Source organism: Protomyctophum parallelum (genome assembly GCF_964188405.1).
Source record: "Protomyctophum parallelum genome assembly, chromosome: 14".
Lineage (NCBI taxonomy): Eukaryota > Metazoa > Chordata > Actinopteri > Myctophiformes > Myctophidae > Protomyctophum > Protomyctophum parallelum.
In genome coordinates, this window is record NC_139709.1 from 14,161,660 (window position 1) to 14,181,516 (window position 19,857).

Here is a 19,857-nt window from a genome sequence, read left to right on the forward strand (position 1 = left end):
TTAACGGGTAGTTCTACTTCAATACATTTGGGGTACAGGTTAAGGGTCGGGAACCCCTTTAGGTGTTTTAAGCATTATGTTATGCTTTAGCTGTTGAAAAATAGCAGATCTATAAGCTCATAGCGCGGCACCGAGTGCCGCACTACGAGCTTGTAGGTCTGCTATTTTTGAAAAATCGTGAAAATGTGGCGCAAATACTTAAATTATATACATGTATATATATATATATATATATATATATATATATATATAGCGAACGTTTTTAACTCAAATCTTTAATGTATAATTACATCTATAATTACATCTATTTTTGAGGCTCCGTGACATGAAACAGTTTGAGAACGACCGATATAGAAACATTTCAGAATACGGTCAGGATTTAGAAGACATTTTGTAGAATCGTCCTCGGGTCTAAATGGGTTAAGATCGGTCGAGGTCGGGCAAGGTTATCCGAGGCTACTTTTTAAAATGGATCACTTTGAACCTCTTTTTTTTTATATATATTTTTTATCCCACGATTTTGTAACCCATTTTTCACCCCTGTGTCAATCATCTAATGTGATCCTGGGCTCTACACACCCTCCGCCAACCTAGTCCCCATATATGGGGGACATGGGGAGAGCAACGGACTCTTCCTTCATGCCTGAGTGTCCAAGTTGCTCCTTTACACCTGACAGGGGGGAGTTTCCCTGGTTGGACGTAGCGCGTGGAAGGAACACGTTATTCCAACCAGTTCCTTTCCCCTCCATCAGGCGCCCCGGCTGGCCAGGGGGAGGCTCCTTTTGCACCTCCTTTGATGCATGCAATTACCATACTGCAAACCTGCTGGAGATGATACTAATGAAGGGGAAACTCATTAGATAATATGTGTATAGAGTTATCTTTGCAATTATGAGAAAACTACCATAAATTGTGTAACATTGTGCAGACAGACATGCCTGGTGAGAGCAGAGGTGACGATAGCTGATGCTTATGAACTTGTAATGTTCGGGGAGGCAGTGTTGTTTTTGCCAGCAAATTTTGGTTTTCGTCTTAGTCGTAGTCTCTTGAATAGTTTTCACTTAGTTGACTTAGTCGACTAAAACTAAAATATACAGTTGATTTAGTCGACTAAAGTGTGTTTTGGCGGGCCTTTGATGCCGTCGTAATGGCAGATTTTTTCACTTGCTGAAAATAGCAGATCTACAAGCCCACAACACGTTGCGGCGCGTTGCATTACATGCAACGAAGTGTAACGTGACTTATACTGGATCTCTTGTCCACTAGTCCCTTCCTAACATTTTAGTCTAGTTTTTATTTGTTGACGAAATTGTCAGTATATTTAGTCTTAGTTTTAGTCATCATAGCTTTTCATTTAGTTTGTCAGTGGAAAAAGGTAGTCGACGAACATTTTTCATCCTAGTTTTAGTCGACGAAATCAACACTGTGGGGAGGGAGGGGGGAGGGGGGTGCCTTACCATCGCAGTCAACATACAGGAGTGTCAAACCAATTCTGGGAAATATACACGCGTCAAACGCACGCGTTGATATGATGGCCAGCTAACAGTATAATGTATGTCCTCACCCTGACAAAGCATAATTAACTTTGGGAATAAACAATAAGCAATAACGCTGCGTCTCAATTCGCACCACACTTCAAACTTCATTAGTCCCATCAGAGGCTGTTTAATAAAAAAAAAGATCTGACGTGTGCAGCTGTCGGCAAGTTTGGTTAAAGCTCCGCTGAGATATTATGTTTATTTTAAATGAAAGTAAGATAAATGAGTAGTAAGCTTTTGCTGCTCGTGGGCCAACATCTGTCTGAACCAAGAGAGAAAATGTCTCCACCTTTGGTCACCAAATGTAACATAAGCCCCTTTTGACAAAAAAGAAAAGAATGAAAAAATTCAAAGACCTCTTTTTTTATAACCAAGGAACTGCAGACTCATAGGTTTTGAACTTTGGCCACAATTCGGGATCAGTGAAGATTAGGCAAATTAGGATGAAGCGACTGTTCAGTGTGAATCATTTGCATATCGTGGCTGTCGGGAGGAAAACTCTCAACTTCATTTTTGAGGTTTTAGATTATTTTTTGGCATAAATCAGTGCTATTGAACACCCTTTACCGTCTGTGTGTTGTTTCGAAAATATTGAACCAATGGAAAGTAATAGTAAAAAGTGCTTTGGACAAAACCTCTTAACTCCATAGGACCCTCAAAATGTCTGCTAAAGCAGCTAACTCCACCACCTCTCATGGAAGTAATTGACACAATATATAAACTCACAACACCAACTTTGATGAGGCAGTATTGCTTTGTTTTAAAAATATAAGATTTTCTCTATTTCCTGAAAAATGTATATTTTTCATTTCCTGAAAAATGAACATTTTGGAGTTATGAGGTTTCCTCCCGACAGCAGAGATATGCGACGAAAACATACATACAGTACAGTACAACATACATGCTATGTGACGTTAATTTACTGCTGTATGACAGTTCGATAGTATTCAGTGTTATTTAACCCATTCAGGAAGGGAACCCCTTATGTTATACTTTGAGCTTGTAGATCCGCTATTGAAAAATCGTGAAAATGTGGCGCAAGTCTTTTAATATAATATATTTGAACGTTTTTATTAACTCAAATCTTTGCTTCTGGGAGGGGGTCCCTGGAACAACACATGTTCAGATGGGGGTCGGCGGCCAATTACATATATTTTTGGGGGTCCTCGACATGAAAATGTTTGTGAATGACTAGCCTCGATACCCAGGCTTTCATTTCGTCTGCGCGAAAGATGAAAGCCTGGAAAAAGCCGTGGGCTGAACCAGTCTAAAAGTGGGAGTCAACCCTTCCGGGTGGGCGTCGCTCTAAATGATGTGACGTAGCGCTGCACTAGGGGGGAGAGGAGGGGCCGGGGGTGACGGACAGATCGATGAGATCCAATCAGGGTGCGCGCTTTTCTGAGACGCGACCCTCCCATCTAGGCCAGAAATGTCTCTGCTTAGGTCAGGCTAGTGAATGACTGACAGAATTAGAAACACAGGGTTTTTCAGAAAACTGTCAGGATTTAGAAGACATTTGTAGAATCCTCTAAATGGGTTAAATGCTCCATGTATCGTTTCTATATTACGGTCTATCCGTACAGTCACAACAATGCGGCAACTTCACCAAGTCAAATTCTATGTCATTGCAAATTTGCAATAACATTTACAGTATTGAATTTTTACGTTTTGACGTACAATGTGCCTAAGTTATTTCTGATTATATTGTAGTTATAAATGACCATACCCACGGTATCTAGTACTTTCCTACAGGGTTGATGATCATTTCTTTTAATGAAGTCAGCCCATAGACTGTAAAAAAAATATGTAAATCGCCATCTTTCTAGATCCGTTTGGGCCCAGCTGGCCATTGGCTGGCCCAGACAACGAGGCAGGACTTCCCCCCTTCTTCTTCGTTGGTTTTTATTTTGACTCCAGCAGGGGGGTGGTCCCGATCATAGACTGCACCGGTAGCCACGCCCCTCAGAAAATACTCAACTTTATGGTAATTTGTTTAATAAATAAGACCATACAGAAAGTATACATGACCATGTTTATTAAGGTAATACAGTCTAGGTGAAGTTGGGCCCAAATACATGGACCTCTATGGAGCTATGGAGTTTTTTGGGCCCAATGACAGCGCCACAACAGGCCATTATATGAACTTTCAGGAAGTCAGAATTTCCTACAGGGGGGCAGCTTCACTGCCCCCCTGAGTGTGTCTCGCGCACACACACACACACACACACACACACACACACACACACACACACACACACACACACACACACACACACACACACACACACACACACACACACACGCAATCTAAATATAAATTAAACCATAACAGCCCTCACAAAAAAGGATAGATAGGATAGTTTTGTGTTTTAAAACAAAATGTGGGCACCAGAAAGTTAAATATATTTATCATACTTGGACAGTACACAATTTTTAACATTGTCCTTGCAGGAGGATACAAACGGCATCAAATAATGTCATTTTAAGAAACTGTCTCAACCTGGTATTTAGTATTACATTTGTACATAATAAGTTTCAATGCTTCTTTAAGAAAATGAATGCAACACAGAAACCACAAGTCATTTCAGGAAGTCAGATTTGTACACACGTTCTTTTTTTTCTTTTTTTTTCTTTAATTTTTATCCCACGATTTTGTAACCCAGTTTTCACCCAGTGCCCATCTAATGTAATCCTGGGCGTTACACTTCCTCTGCCAACCTGGGGGGGCAGCGGACTGACCTCATGCCTCCTATGCATGAGGAGTCCAAGCTGCTTCTTTTCACCTGATAGAGGGGAATTTCCCCGGCCAGACGTAGCGCGTGGAAGGGACACGTTATTCCGACCAGTTCCTTTCCCCTCCATCAGGCGCACCGGCTGGCCAGGGGGTGGTAGTTTTTGTGAGGGTATCTACCCTAGGGGACACGGGGAGAACATGCAAACTCCACACAGAAAGGCCCTATCGCCAACCCCCGCCTCGGGTATGGGCACTGATGACGCGGAGGAGGGAACACGCCGCCAGCGCCCAGTGTCCCCAGCGGGAATCGAACCCAGGACCTTCTAGCTGTGAGGCGACAGCACTACCAACTGTGCCACCGTGCCCCCTGCTGTACACACATTCTTATCTGGCTTTGCCGTCTCATCTCCTCCCTATACGAATTAGTGTTTGTACTTCATCATCGGCACATGGTTTGCAGCTGCTGATTTTCACACTTTGCGCTCACAGCTTGCTGGTCATAAACACCACGTAAAACATAACACCGTCTTTTTAGTTGGAAGTGTCACAAAACATTAAAAAAAAAGGTTTTAAGTTAACACACACACACAGTCTGTCTCTCTCTCCTATCTATAAACAGCACACTCACACACACACACACTGTCAATCAAAACTGCTGTTTCGCTGTGAATAGCAAAGCCATTTTCATATCAGCGCCATCCTCTTTAGAACCAGCCTTCTCCAAAACTATATCCAGCCACAAATACAACACATGCACGCAGGTTGTATATCCGCTGTGAACCTCTACATCCCCGTCTATCTGACTGTGACCAAAAATACAACAATTCTTTTTCGTTTTTTTAAGATATTTGTATTTCCTTTTTTTTTTGCCTGTATTTGACATGGTACAGTAATGTGACAGGAAAGGGGGAGAGAGATGGGGGGGGGGAAGACATGCGGCAAAAGGCCGACGGGCTCGGGTCTCGAACCCGCAGCTGGGCTAGATTACCGGCCTATTATTTGCATTAATTGGCTTAAAGAAGCATTGAAACTTATTATGTACAAATGTAATACTAAATACCAGGTTGAGACAGTTTCTTAAAATGACATGATTTGATACCTTTTGTTTCCTCCTGCAAGGACAATGTTAGTCTAAATTGTGTACTGTCCAAGTATGATAAAGATATTTAACTTTCTGGTGCCCACATTTTGTTTTAAAACACAAAACTATCCTATCTATCCTTTTTTGTGAGGGCTGTTATAGCCTGAGCTAACGTGTTAGGTTTCTGGTCTAGAGGGGCGGGTCGCGGCTCAGATTTGCGCACGCCCTGATTGGATCTCATCGATCTGTCCGTCACCCCCGGCCCCTCCTCTCCCCCCTAGTGCAGCGCTACGTCACATCATTTGGAGCGACGCCCACCCGGAAGGGTTGACTCCCACTTTTAGACCAGAGCGGCCAATGCGTTCCTCCAGGCTTTCAATTTTTTCACCAACAAAAATGAAAGCCTGGTACCGAGGCTATGGCTGTTATGGTTTAATTTATATTTAGATCGCTGTGTGTGTGTGTGTGTGTGTGTGTGTGTGTGTGTGTGTGTGTGTGTGTGTGTGTGTGTGTGTGTGAGAGAGAGTCCCACTGGTACATGCACCTGTGCTGGTACGCGGGACATGTCCCGCTGGTACGCGAGAAGGGAATCCCACGTTTTCCCCGACCGCAAATCTATATAAGCGTGCGTCACCAGGATCAACGATATGGTCAATGACAATGATATAACATTATGTTGCGATATAATAATATAGCAGCAGGTATAGGCTAACATGAGGCCAGTCACCCGTCTTCTGTGTTTTGGTACGATAATGTGCGACCGCGATAAAATAAATTGAACTAGAAAAAGTGCCCTTCTGGGCACAGGTCTCCACCAGGTTATCCACAGATCCGTGCAGTTAGAGGTAAAGTTATAGCGCCACCTTGAGGCTGAGTTGAAATTGTTCATGTGGCATTTTGTCGGCCTAGTGGGAATGTGGGTGCACAATTTCACGGAAATCACGCGATGTGTTCATGATTTGCAGCATTTTGTTTGAAACTGAGCACTCCTGTGAACTTTGGAAGCCAATCTTAACCAATCAGGATGGAGTGTGAGAAATATGAAAGACCGGTTTGGTTGAATGGCTCTAGAGAGACTGTGTACCAATTTGCGTGATGTTTGGACAAAATCTGTAGGTGTGCTGTGCAAAAACCTGTTTTGCACAAAGCGGCCTCCTGGTGGCGCTATAACAGGCCGTTCTGGAAAGTTTGGGGCAGAGGTTCATGGTTGGCATCCAGGGAGTGTGTGTGCAAAATTTGGCATCGACCGGGTTAACGGTGGCTGAGATTAGCTGGTCACGGACGGACGGACACACGGACACACGGACACACGGACACACGGACGGACGGAGTGCAAAACATACTCTCCCCATGCCTTCGGCTGGTGGAGACAATAAAATATGTTTGTTCACGGGATTGACCCTTCAGTGTGGAAGAGTCATTTTGTCATTACTAGCGTTTTCCAACCACAAGAGTGCGATCTTGAGCCGTCTGTCCAAGTGGGTGTGTTGTGTTCACTTCATGTCGATTTACAAGTCCACAAGCACTGCATCCGCGGCACGGGGAGTATTTGTAGATCGGCTCGCGTTCAGTACACAAAAGACTGTTGCACTTCCTAGGTGCGAGTTAACCCATTTTGGGCGGGAACCCCTTTGTGTTTTAAACATAGTTATAATTTAGCTATTGAAAGATAGCAGATTTACAAGCTCGGTGGCGCGCTACGAGCTTGTAGGTCTGCCATTTTAGAAAAATCGTGAAAATATTTATTTCAGAAAACTGGAGGATTTAGAAGATTTATTTATTTTGAGGTCAGGCCTAAATGGGTTAAAGAGCGCGTACAGAAAACATTGTAAATAACAAGGCCAACCGAAGAGAAAGCTTTTCAGATGAACACGAGTGTTTGCGTTTCAGGAAAAGTGGCACGGAGTTTGCATTCGTGGATGTAAATAAGTCAGTGTGTCGCCTTCCTGCCATCGCCAGTGCGTAACCATAATACACTTCACAGGTAGCAACATGAGAAAAGACAAAACAATGTGCCGAGTGGCCCCTGGGCCATCTAAAGTTGAGTAGCCCCGTCCTAGACTAGAGCATTAAGCCACGTTTTAAATTAATTTCTGTAGAGCAGTGGTTCTTAACTGGCTTTAATGTTCATATTGATTGGCACCTGTCAGATCATTTGCAGGGGCATTTCTTTTCTCCCCACCAGATGAGAAACGCTGCCGTGAGACGTGCAGAGTGCAAGATGACCTGAAAAGCCATGTCGGTGCTATCCAACCGTGAACATAATCGTGCCACAGTCAGAGAAACTCACCAGGGTCTCACTCCATTAATGGCAGAGGGGATTTAAAAGTATTGGACATTTTGCTTAAAACGAGCACCATCAAGTTAGACTGGAAAAGTGGGAGATGTACTTACAGCTTGGTGTCCAGCTTCAGCAGAAAGCCCTGTTTGTCGTACACTAGAAACGGCAGGGGGGGGGGGGGGAGAGAAAAGAAGGAGAGAGAGAGAGAGAGAGAGAGAGAGAGAGAGAGAGAGAGGAGAGAGGAGAGAGAGAGAGACAGAACAATTACCACACCTGAGTCAAGTTGTCAGGAATTCTGACTGAAGCGCATATTTGACCATCTTGGAGCTTGGAAGCGGTGTCGATTTTGTCGACTAAAACTAAGACGAAAAATGTTCGTCGACACTAAATAAAAACAAAGCTATGAGGACTAAAACTAGGACTAAATATACTGACAATTTCGTCAACAAATAAAAACTAGACTAAAATGTTAGGAAGGGACTAGTGGACAAGAGATCCACAAGTCATTTTACACTAGGCTGCAAGCTGAAAATAGCAGATCTACACGCTCACAACGCGTCGCAGCGCAACGCGTTGTGAGCTTGTAGATCGGCTATTTTTTTTAATATATAGATAGGCTATTTTTAAGCGTCGACGTCAAAATACATTTCAGACGACTAAATCAACTGTAGATTTAGTCGACTAAGATCCTATGATATTTAGTCGACTAAAACTAGACTAACACTAAGACATTCCAGGTGACTAAAACTAAAGGGAAACTATTCAAGACTATGGCTAAAACTCAAATAAAAAATTTGCTGCCAAAAAAACCAACACTGCTTGGGAAGCAGTATCCAAAACCTAAGCGCTATAAGACACTATATCAGCCAGTTAGCCGTAGTTGTGCACCTGGTTGCTGTGCGAAAAGAAAGGAGGAGAGGGTGGTCACGATGCAACAACAACTTTCATTTTAAGTGACCGTTTCAGCACAAAATGTGCTTCTTCGGGGTATGAAGAAGGGTATCATGAAGGCGGCATTTTGTGCCGAAACGTTGGTCATTTTTTTTTCATCGTGACTACGAGTTGTGCAACCTCTCCTTCGTTCTTTTCAAGTTTCGTCTCCCGTGGGCAGCAACTCTCCCCACTATAGCGGTGCGCTCCTACATTTTTGTTTCATCTGTGTTCATCTGTTTCAGCTGTGTAAAAATACAAAAACAACAACAACCAAAATACAAGCCTGTGCATTAATTCTTCAGAAAAAGGTTGAAGAAGAAACGTAATGGAAAATGGAAAGGTGGAAGGAGGAGGAAGAAAAAAGCTTAAAAGAGTTAAAGTTAGAAAGCATTTTGTTGGAAAAAGAAATCAAGCTAAGAGATTAGGAAAAGAAGCCAAGCCAAAACACACATTCTGCTGAGCTGAAAATAAAGTAAGGTGACTAACGAATGGTTTGGATTTTTGCGGTTCACCTATGGACAAGCATCAGAGGGGGGGGGGGGGGGGGGGGGTAGAGTGGTGGTCCATAGGTGCCTAGTGAAGTGATTGAGTCAAAGCCATTTTCATAGAAGAAGCAAGAAAGCACAAGAAGGAAACCTGCCTGCTTATCGATTTGAAATGAAAAGTAAAATTGTACAATGATATAATTTAACCCATTTCGACCATGAGAACATATTCTAACAAATGTCTTCTAAATCATGACAGTTTTCAGGGAAAAACCTATGTTTCTGTGTCAGTGGTGCTCCAACTATTTCATGTCAAGGACCCTCAAAAATATATGCAATTGGCCCGCCGACCTCCATTTGAAAATATGTTGTTCCGGGACCCCCACCCACCCACCCACCCCACCACCCAGAAGCAAAGATTTTAGTTAAAAATGTTGGCTCTGAAAGAATATATATATATATATATATATATATATATATATATATATATATATATATATATATATATATATATATATATATTCAAAGATTTGCGCCACATTTTCACGATAAAAAAAAAATAGCAGACCTACAAGCTCATAGCGCAGCACTCGGTGCCACGCTATCAGCTTGTAGATCTGCTATTTTTTTCAATAGCTAAAGTATAACATAATGCTTAAAACACCAAAAGGGGTTCCTGCCCAAAATGGGTTAAAAACATATATACATATTTTTTTTAACTATCATGTATAGGTACTGTACTGTATGCATGAGTAGTACATTTTCATAGAATCTTGTACAATACTGCAGTGGTGGTGACATGCAAGGCCTCACTTTACGTGATGGGAAATTCAGTCTCTGGAAATTAATACTGAATACAGAAATGCGGGGGGAATAAAATCAAAGAATAGCCTGCTCGATGGCACATCAAATCGTTTAACAGAAAATAATTATGAGTGCAATTACAGAAAAGAGATTAGAAGCGACAGACAGAATCAACATTTCTCCTCGGTGGGTGCATTTTGTTGTCATCAGAGGAATGCTGGAGGACAAAAAGAGAGAATGAAAGACACACACAAAAAAATGACGGGAGAGCAGATGGCTGTGTTATAGCCATATATAAAAGCAGAGATGGGGGTGAGAATATTTGCGTCTGTGTGTTAAAGAAGAGGCGCATGGTAAGCCAAAGAAATGAGCAGCAGCGGAAGGCTTTAGGGCAGAAATAAAGGGGCAGGGTATACCACCCTGCCATGTAGCACAAATGTTCACCTCTGAAACCGCTCTTATTAATGCCAGGACCCCTGCAGTCGGCCTGGCTGCAAAGTGCAAACCATTTTGCAGTGGAGGTTAGGGACGCACCACTACATTTGAACAACAGAGGGCACTGTTGCATCACATTGGGAAGACAGACGGTGGGGACTGATGGTAATTCCCCACCAGGGCCACCACTATAGTCTTCAGTTGAACACTGCCCTGCTCTCCGAGATAAAAGTCACCCAAGGCACTATATGCACTATAAAAAAAGATTTGACATTAAAGTATTGAGAAAGGCTCTTCGCGTGTTGCAAAAATTGAGGATGTATTTGGCAGGGATTTAACCAATTAACTGGAACATTTTTAAGGATGTCCTCCAGTTAAAGTATTGCGCTTTCCTCGAGCTAGGGGTTCTTGCAGGCGTCCGGCAGGGCGCAATGTTTGGGAGGAGAACGCAGACCAATGGCAACAAGCCACAGCCACACAAACCTCGTCTGGGACTGTGCTAAACTTAACCCATTCTGACCGGGCACCCATTTTGGTGTCGGCATCATGTTATGCTTTAGCTATTTAAAAATAGCAGATCTACAAGCTCATATCGCGCCACCGAGTGGCGCGATACGAGCTTGTAGGTCTGCTATTTTTGAAAAATCGAAGAACGACTGACATTTTTAGAATCTGATCTCAGGTCAGAATGGGTTCATCAGACCCAGTGTTTGTCCGGCGGAAACCTCGTATGAATCTGATCTCAGGTCAGAATGGGTTAACTTAAAAAGAAAAAAAAAAAAAGGTCATGGGCACCCGGGTTCAATATTTCACGTAGCTTGAAATGTACTTTGAAAAGACAAACATTCAAAGATTCGGGCCATCCTATCCGTTTCTCAGATGCAAACATCTGATAGCGTTTTGTTGGTGCTCTGCAGTTTGTCTGCTCGCCTTTTGAAGCCTATAATGTGGTTCTCGGGCCCGTTAAGCCATTTAGACCCGAGCTCGATTCTACAAAAAGTGTTCTAAATCATGACAATTTTCTGGGAAAAACCTACAGTATGTTTCTATGTCAGTGGTGCTCAACCATTTTCATGTCAAGGACCCTCAGAATTGTCTGTATTTGGCCACAGACCCCCCCATCTAAAAATATGTTGTTCCAGGGACTGGCCAGAAGCAAAGATTTGAGTTAAAAACATTCGCTCTGAAAGAATATATATATATATATACAGTATATATATATATATTCAAATATTTGCGTCTACATTTTCACGATTTTTCAAAAATAGCAGCTACAAGCTCATAGCGCGGCACCGAGTGCCGCACTACGAGCTTGTAGATCTGCTATTTTCCAAAGTATAACATAATGCTTTAAAACACCAAAAAGGGGTTCCCGCCCAAAATGGGCTAATACCGCAGGACTGGGAACGATTCTGTGGTCAGCGCAGCTAATCTAAGACGACAACCTTTTCTAGGACGAAAGACATACAAACATACCGCAAAAAATAGTCATTTACAGTTGGGTTTTTTTGCAATGGCGGTTTAAAAAAAAAGATATATAAATAGCCCTCCAAACATGGCCGCTGAAGTGTCTCGGGTTGTTTCAGAAGGGTTTCTTACAGAAGGCGGAGAAGAAAAAAGAGGAGATGGGGGGGGGGGGGGGGCGCAGGTGTGGAGAGAGAGCTTTTGTTGTACCTGAGCCCACTATTCGTCCCACGGTGAGAGCAATGTCCGTTTCCGACTCTGAAACACAAGAGGGGTGAGTTAAGGCTGCTGGCGAGAGCGTCAGCCCACATGCAACAGTTGTGTGAGCTTGAGAGAGCACTCCCGACGACAAATCCAAAAAGAAAAACAACGTCAAGAAAGACATGAATAAATCAGGAGGAGGAGGAGGAGGAAGAAGAGTAGTGGTTAGTCATGTTAGTTCCACCCGCAGGTTGAATTAAATAAAACCACCATTAAATGTGGATCGATCTCCTCCGGGTCGGGAGACAGACAGCAGGCGGACGTATATATATATATATATATATATATATATATATATATATATATATATATATATATATATATAGCAGGGGCAAATCAACCCTCCTGAATCAATGCACCCCCATTGCGGTTGTTTTTAGTAGCTATTATGGCTGAAAATAGGTATTTTTTGAAAAGAGAAAATACCAGGAAAAACACTGAGGAAAATGAGTGAATGAGCAAAAAAATAAATATATATATATATCAAATGAAAAAAGCCAAAATGAGTGAAGGGGGGGAAAAAATTGCAAGGCCTTTGTATCGCCCCCAGGTATAGCAGAGAACCGAGGATCCAATTATGAGCACCTGAGCACCTATTAAAGCACCATCCCCCACCCCCCCCGGGTTTCACCACCACCCAAACATAAGTGGCCTTTTTGCTTCTACCTGTGGTTCTTCTACTACCTGTGGTCCCTTTAAGGGGGACTGCCATTGTAGGATCTGCATCTTTCTCTGCAAACAAAAAGGGGGGTGAGGGTCGGAATGTTAACACAGTTTGTGGATGAAGTCGAAGACAAGACAAGACAGACAGACAGACAGAGACAGCATCATGATCTGCTGATCCTGTGGAAGGCAGCGACAGAGCAGAAGAACAAACAAACACACAAATAAAAAGTGTAAAAATGGAAACGGGACGCAGAAATTGGGAGCCAGGAAAACAGCACAACACATTTTTTACTTCCTCCTAAAAAAAACAGGTCTGCGGGCATCTGTGTCGTCGTGCAGTGTTGACTTTCGTCGACTAATACCAAAACGAAAAATGTTCCGTCGACTAACTTTTTTTCCACTGACGAAAACTAAATGGAAAACTAAATTGAAACTAAGCTGTGATGACTTAAAACTAAAGACTAAATATGTTGACAATTTCATCAACAAATACAAACTAGACTAAAAATGTTGGGAAGGGACTGGTACAAGTAAAAGAAAAGTCATTTTACACTTGTTTGCATGCTGAAAATAGCAGATCTACAAGCTCACAACTTGTGAGCTTGTGTACAAGCTTGTGTACGAGCTTGTAGATCAGCTATTTTCAGCAGGTGTATAATCAGCCATTACGAATCTACGATGGCATCAAGGCCCGCCAAAACACATTTTAGTCTAAATCCAGTGTATATTTAGTTGACTAAAATCATGATATTTAGTCGACAAAAGACTAAAATCATGATATTTAGTCGACCAAAACTAGACCAAAACACTAAAACATTCCAGGTGACTAAAATGTGACTAAAACTAAATGAAAACTATTCAAGAGACTAAGCCTACAACACAAAAATTGCTGTCAAAGCCAACACTGCTGTTGTGTCTTCTTTGGGGGTCAACTAACCCGGATTCTCTTCATCTTAAACAGCAGAAGACCCCGAGTGGACGGCCCCAGGACACAGAGCTCATTACAGAGTAATGCCAAAAGATTAATATTGGAATCGAGTGGCTAAAAGAGATGTTCACCTCCAAAAACAGACACTTGCCCCCGCTTATTCTAGGATTAAATGCAAAGGGGAGCATCCTTAGATGTCCCACTTAATTAACCCATTCTGACCGGGCACCCATTTTGGTGTTGGCATCATGTTATGCTTTAGCTATTTAAAAATAGCAGATCTACAAGCTCATATCGCGCCACCGAGTGGCGCGATACGAGCTTGTAGGTCTGCTAATTTTTTCAAATCGAAGAGCGACTGACATTTTTAGAATCTGATCTCAGGTCAGAATGGGTTCATCAGACCAGTGTGTGTCCGGCGGAAACCTCGTATGAATCTGATCTCAGGTCAGAATGGGTTAACACCGTCTCTCTCTCTGAAGTCTTTCGACGTTCGTTTGAGTAAGGGCCGATTCATACTCCTATTTTAGAGCCGAATAAAAGTCGGTTCGGCTCTGTAGAGCCTACAATTTTACGTCATTTGAGGTTCGGGGGGGCGGGTACCGTCCTAAAGTCGGCTCTTCGGTGCTACTGAAAATTTCTGACGAGCCGAAATCATTTCGGCACTACAGCGCCGAAACAGCGGTAAAATAGGAGTATGAATCGGCCCAAAGAGTAAAATGGCCACCGTGGGAATATGGCCAATGAACAGGTGCGTGCAGCACCACGATTGTACCTCAAGCATTGTTTATTGTGTTTTAAAACTTTTGGCAAACATTGCACACATTTCCCCCATCCACATCCCCAGATTTGTCTATTTAATTTAACAGAGATATAATTTTAAAAAAGCGGGAAGCCCTTGCAAAACAAAGAGGGCTGTGGTTCAAACCAAACGAGGCCTTGTGGGACCAAAATAAAAACGATCTGGGTTCGTGTTCTCTCGCTATGAAAATAAGCACAACACAGCTGTTTTGAAATGCCTTCATCCGACTGCTGACGCACAGCCAAGTGAGCCAACCTATAGTGCCTTTTCTTTAACCCGTTCAAACCCGAGGACGATTCTACAAATGCCTTCTAAATCCTGACAGGTTTTCTGAAAAACCCTCATGTTTCTGTGTCAGTCGTTCTCAAACATTTTCATGTCAAGGACCCCCAAAAATATATGTAATTGCCCCCCCCCACCCCACATACCAGGACACATTAAGGAAAAATCTCACAATAGAACAAACCAGGGCACTTAGGGAACTAATCAACAACAAACAAATCGTAATCAAGCCAGCAGACAAAGGCTCCTGCATAGTAATTATGGACAGACACCAATACCTGTTAGAAGGTGAGAGACAACTCAACAATCAGGATCATTATAGGCAATTAGACCAACCAATTTACATAGAGACAGCGAGAAAAGCCCAAGCCATTGTTAACAAACTGAGGGAAAAAAAACACATAAATGCCAAACAACATCAATATTTAATAGGACAGGACAGCCCTCGAGCTAGGATATTTTATCTTTTACCAAAAATACACAAAAGCCCGGATTCATGGACAATACCATATGAAATTCCACCCGGTAGACCAATTGTGTCGGACTGTGGCAGTGAGACTTATCAGACAGCAGAGTTTATTGAATATTTCCTAAACCCACTGTCGATAAAACACCCCAGTTTTATAAAAGACACTTACGATTTTGTGGACAAAATTAAAGCTATTATAGTAGGAAAGGAGGCCTTGTTGTTTTCGATAGATATAGACAGCCTCTACACAAACATTGAGACAGAAGCAGGCCTACTAGCAGTTAAAGAAGTCTTTAATAAATACCCAGACACAAATCGACCAGAGGAGGAATTACTCCAATTACTAGACTTAAATCTAACCCAGAATGATTTTTCCTTTAACAACAAATTTTATTTACAAATCAAAGGGACGGCCATGGGAAAGCGATTTGCACCATCTTATGCAAACATTTACATGAGCATATGGGAGCAGACAGCACTAGAAAAATGCAGACTTAAACCAACACATTATTATAGGTTTCTGGATGATATTTTTGGAATATGGGAACATAGCAAGGAATAATTCCAGGAATTTATTGATGTTCTTAATAGCCATCATAGATCCATAACGATAACATTTGTGACACACACTGAAAGGATTGACTTTCTTGATGTAACAATCTTCAAGGGCCCAAACTTTAACACAAATGGGAAACTAGACTTAAAAGTATTCTTTAAAGAAACAGACACCCACGCCCTATTACACAAAACGTAATTTCACCCGACACACTCTTACACAGGGATAGTCAAATCACAACTACTAAGATTCCATAGGATTTGCACGCAAAGAAGTGATTTCAAAATAGCTTGTAAAACACTATTAAAGGCACTCAGACTAAGGGGATACACTAGGACATTCCTCCGGAAAGCTCAAAGTACCTTCTTAGAAATAAGAGTGCGAGATCCAGGCCCTAAATTGGCCCTGATAACCAGTTATTCAACACAGAGCACACTAGCCAACAACAGAATAAAAAGGAATTTTGAGAACCGAACGGATGATCTTCTAAAAGATTATAAAATTATATCGGCCTACAGAAAAAACAAAAACCTTAAAGATTATCTAGTACACAGCAAGCTAAAAGAAATCAACACACCAGCACGCGAGGGACCAGAATACTTCAAACCCAAACAATTAGCCAAAAATAGAACTACAAAACGCGGATTTTCCTGGAGGCTTAAACATGCCTAAAATCAGATCTTGAACACAACAAAACCTAAACTCAGGATTAAACTGGAGAAATCTAAAAATTATTGGATCAGACTTCCTTCAGATACATGGCGAATGCATTTATTCCTTGCATTGTGCCTACACATGTTGCGACTTGCAGTCGCAACATGTGTAGGCACAGTGCACTGAAGTTTTTTAATTCCCCCCCATCTGAAGATAAGTCGTTCCAGGGAAGCAAAGATTTGAGTTAAAAAAAAAAGTTTGCTCCGAAAGAACATATATTCAAAAGACTTTTCAAAAATAGCAGACCTACAAGCTCGAGCTTGTAGATCTGCTATTTTTCAATAGCCTAAAGTATAACATAATGCTTTAAAAAGAAGGAAAAAAAATGGGTGCCCGCCCAAAATGGGTTAAACCAAAGAGGAAGGAACAAAGACTTCTGGGCTGGCTGTAGATAAAAGCAAAGCATGTACAGTAAATCCTGACAAGAGATGAAGGTAATCCGCTGTGTAAAAGAAAAAAAATGACTTTATTTCTATAAAATAGAATGCAAACACCTCAGAAGCCGAGCATTGTCTGAGCCAACTAAGTTGTCAGATCGGATTCCCCTAATTAGTGAACAGTGTGACCTCTCGTCTCACTTGAAAGTGGATTGCCTCGTGGCCGTTATCGATACTCGGCACGCTCGGGGACAGAGAATCCCTCGTGTCATGTAAACAGGTGTCTTTTTAAGAGCAGGTGGCCAGCCTGTACCGTAAGCCACCACCAGCCCAATGCTGAACGAGACATGAGTAATAACACCTTTGCCTCACCATTGTGCATTAGAGCATAGCGGGGTTTTTTAATGTTTAAAATCTATGGCATGCGAAGGTTGTTGAATATTTAAGCGGAGTAATGTGCTCATGTATATTTAACATATTGTACTAGTCATCTAACCATGCAGCTGCCTGGTTGGTAAAAAAACAATATAGATAAGTTGTGGCTGTGACTAACTTGGCAGGTCATTTCATAGCCCAGCTGGTGTGGTCTGACTGGGAGATGTGACACCCTGAGGTGCCATTTCCACTACCATGCAGCACACGCAGACAACGCCATGGATGTCAGCTTATTACACACGCACTCTTAAGTGACAGAGCTGGAGGTGAATGACTAACTGGGTGCCAACTTACGCTGACCAGATGTCTTCGGGTTTGTTCAGGATTTACCTCGGCTTCACGCTGGGTCACGACAAATAAAAAAAAATAAAATAAAGAAAACACTAAAAATGTTTTGTTTTTTCCAACATTTAAAACCAAATTGGTCCTGGTTTTCACCACAACACCAAGCCTCGGAAAACCCAGACGTCAATTTGGCATACAGTATAGCGCAAACGTCGATCACTCTCTTCATTCTCGCTGATTTCTGATCGTCTGCACCTTTGACACACACACACACACACACACACACACCTAATTAGTCTCATGTCACGCAGCTGCGTCTAGATTCTCCCGGCGGATCCTGCCTATATGCCATAGAAAGCATAGGTGGACCCCAGGCCACGTACCACAACTCTTAACTCCACGCTTTCAGCTTCAATTTATGTTCAGTCCATTTATGTGTGGTTTGAAAAACTCAGTAATAATTAAAATGAGACTAAGGGATTCCCATGTGCCATGGACATGTGTGTATAACTGTATGTCACTTTACAAGAGTAAAGATTTGTTTTTAATCAGACTAGTTGAGAAACGGTGCACTAATGACCTGGTGATGACACGTCGTCAATGTTGAAATTTAACTGGGAAGTCGGACGCCTAGAACTTCCGCAGAAAAAGGAGTTTCAACTCGAAAGGGGGGAGTATACCGGATTGACTGGTTGAGTCACCATTAGTAGGAAATGTGTCCGTATAAGCAATCGCATGCGTGTGCTCTCTCATACTCATACATGAGTTGCAATGAAATCAATTAACATGAGATTATTATGGAAGGTTAAGTGGTTCGCTATCTTTCTTTTAGCTCTGGCCCGCTAGCAAATCTCCGTTAAATAATTAGATTTAATTCACCTCAAATTAACAAATTTAATTAAGCCCTCAAACAGTCAATATCATTTAATTTCAAGATGTTTCCCTCCCCCCACACCACGCCCATATCCCCCCCCACCCAACACAACAGTGGTCCCCAGGTTGATTCTCAAGGTCCTTACACACTGGCGAATGTGTGTCAGGGGTGGTGGTCCCTGGTTCATATTAATCAGTTGAAAACCCCTGCACTACGACGAAAATGTGAAGTTACGGAGAATGGTCTGACTGGTAGTAGCTAAGCGAGCATAATTGACTTCAGGAGTGTAGGGGGATCAGCTTGATCAACTAAAATGTATGAAGTTTTACAAAACCTCCAGTTATACCAACGAAAAGGCCTTTTGAGGGCCAAATGGGACGCATGAGGGCATAACATAAGCCATGGAGATGAGCGTTAATAACATGACCTATACATACAATACACAGGCCACTTTATTTGGCAAAGAAATAAAGAATTTAAGCATTATGTTATGCTTTAGCTGTTGAAAAATAGCAGATCTACAAGCTCATAGTGGCACGCTACGAGCTTGTAGGTCTGCTATTTTTGAAAAATCGTGAAAATGCGGCGTACATCTCTGAATATATATTCATTCAGAGCGAACATTTTTAACTAAAATCTTTGCTTCGCTGATGGGTGTCAGCGGCATATCCTTTTTGGGGTCCTTGACATGAAATATTGAACACCACTGATATAGAAACATGACGTTTTTCAGAAAGTTGTGAGGGTTTAGAAGGCATCTTTTTAAATGTCGATGTCAGGTCTAAATGGGTTAAGAATTTCAGAAATGCCAAAACAACAACGAGCAGCTTCCTTCACATGGCCCCGGGTATTGTTTTTTCTTTTTTTTGACTCTCCACAATAAATCAAATAGTGAAGAAGAGAGATTATCCAGATTTGATTAAAAAAAAAACCCAACTCTGTGGCTTATATCCAGCCCAGAGGTTCACGGAAGAGGAAACTGTAGACATGCACTAAACTGTCCCGTTCCACCAAACAGACATCCAAAAATCGGAAAACATCTGGTGGCAACACGGCGCCGCAGAATGTCCCGAAATCTCTCGTACAAGGACGGCCCCCGTTCCAGGCCGTCCTCCCTGACAGAACCCTGGTCTGGTTCTGTTACTCTTTGTGTTCCCGGAGTCGGCGTGCATGGAAGTGGTTATAGACTACATCCAAGACAGGCCCAGTTCCGTCCATGCATGAATCATCACACAGAAGGTTATTCACCCATTCTGACCTGAGATCAGATTCTAAAAATGTCTTCTACATCCTGACAGTTTTCATTCTGACCTGACTGAGATCAGATTAAAAAAAATGTCTTCTATGTCAGTCGCTCTTCGATCTTTCAAAAATAGCAGACCTACAAGCTCGTAGCGCGCCACTCTGTGGCGCGCTATGAGCTTTTTTTTTCAATAGCTAAAGCACAACATGA

General features: G+C 42.2%; 1 protein-coding gene across 1 annotated transcript in view; it reads right to left on the minus strand.

Annotated features, from left to right (window-relative positions):
- The window catches only part of st3gal3b (ST3 beta-galactoside alpha-2,3-sialyltransferase 3b), a gene marked incomplete at its 3' end in the record, with an annotated part of 109,667 nt that overhangs the window by 78,968 nt on the left and 10,842 nt on the right, over positions 1-19,857 (minus strand). The window contains exons 3-5 of the mRNA XM_083782620.1: positions 12,683-12,748; positions 11,966-12,013; positions 7,748-7,790 (exon numbers count right to left, since the gene is read on the minus strand). Of these exons, the coding sequence (XP_083638746.1) occupies positions 7,748-7,790; positions 11,966-12,013; positions 12,683-12,748 (157 nt within the window). The remainder of the gene's footprint in view (positions 1-7,747; positions 7,791-11,965; positions 12,014-12,682; positions 12,749-19,857) is intronic.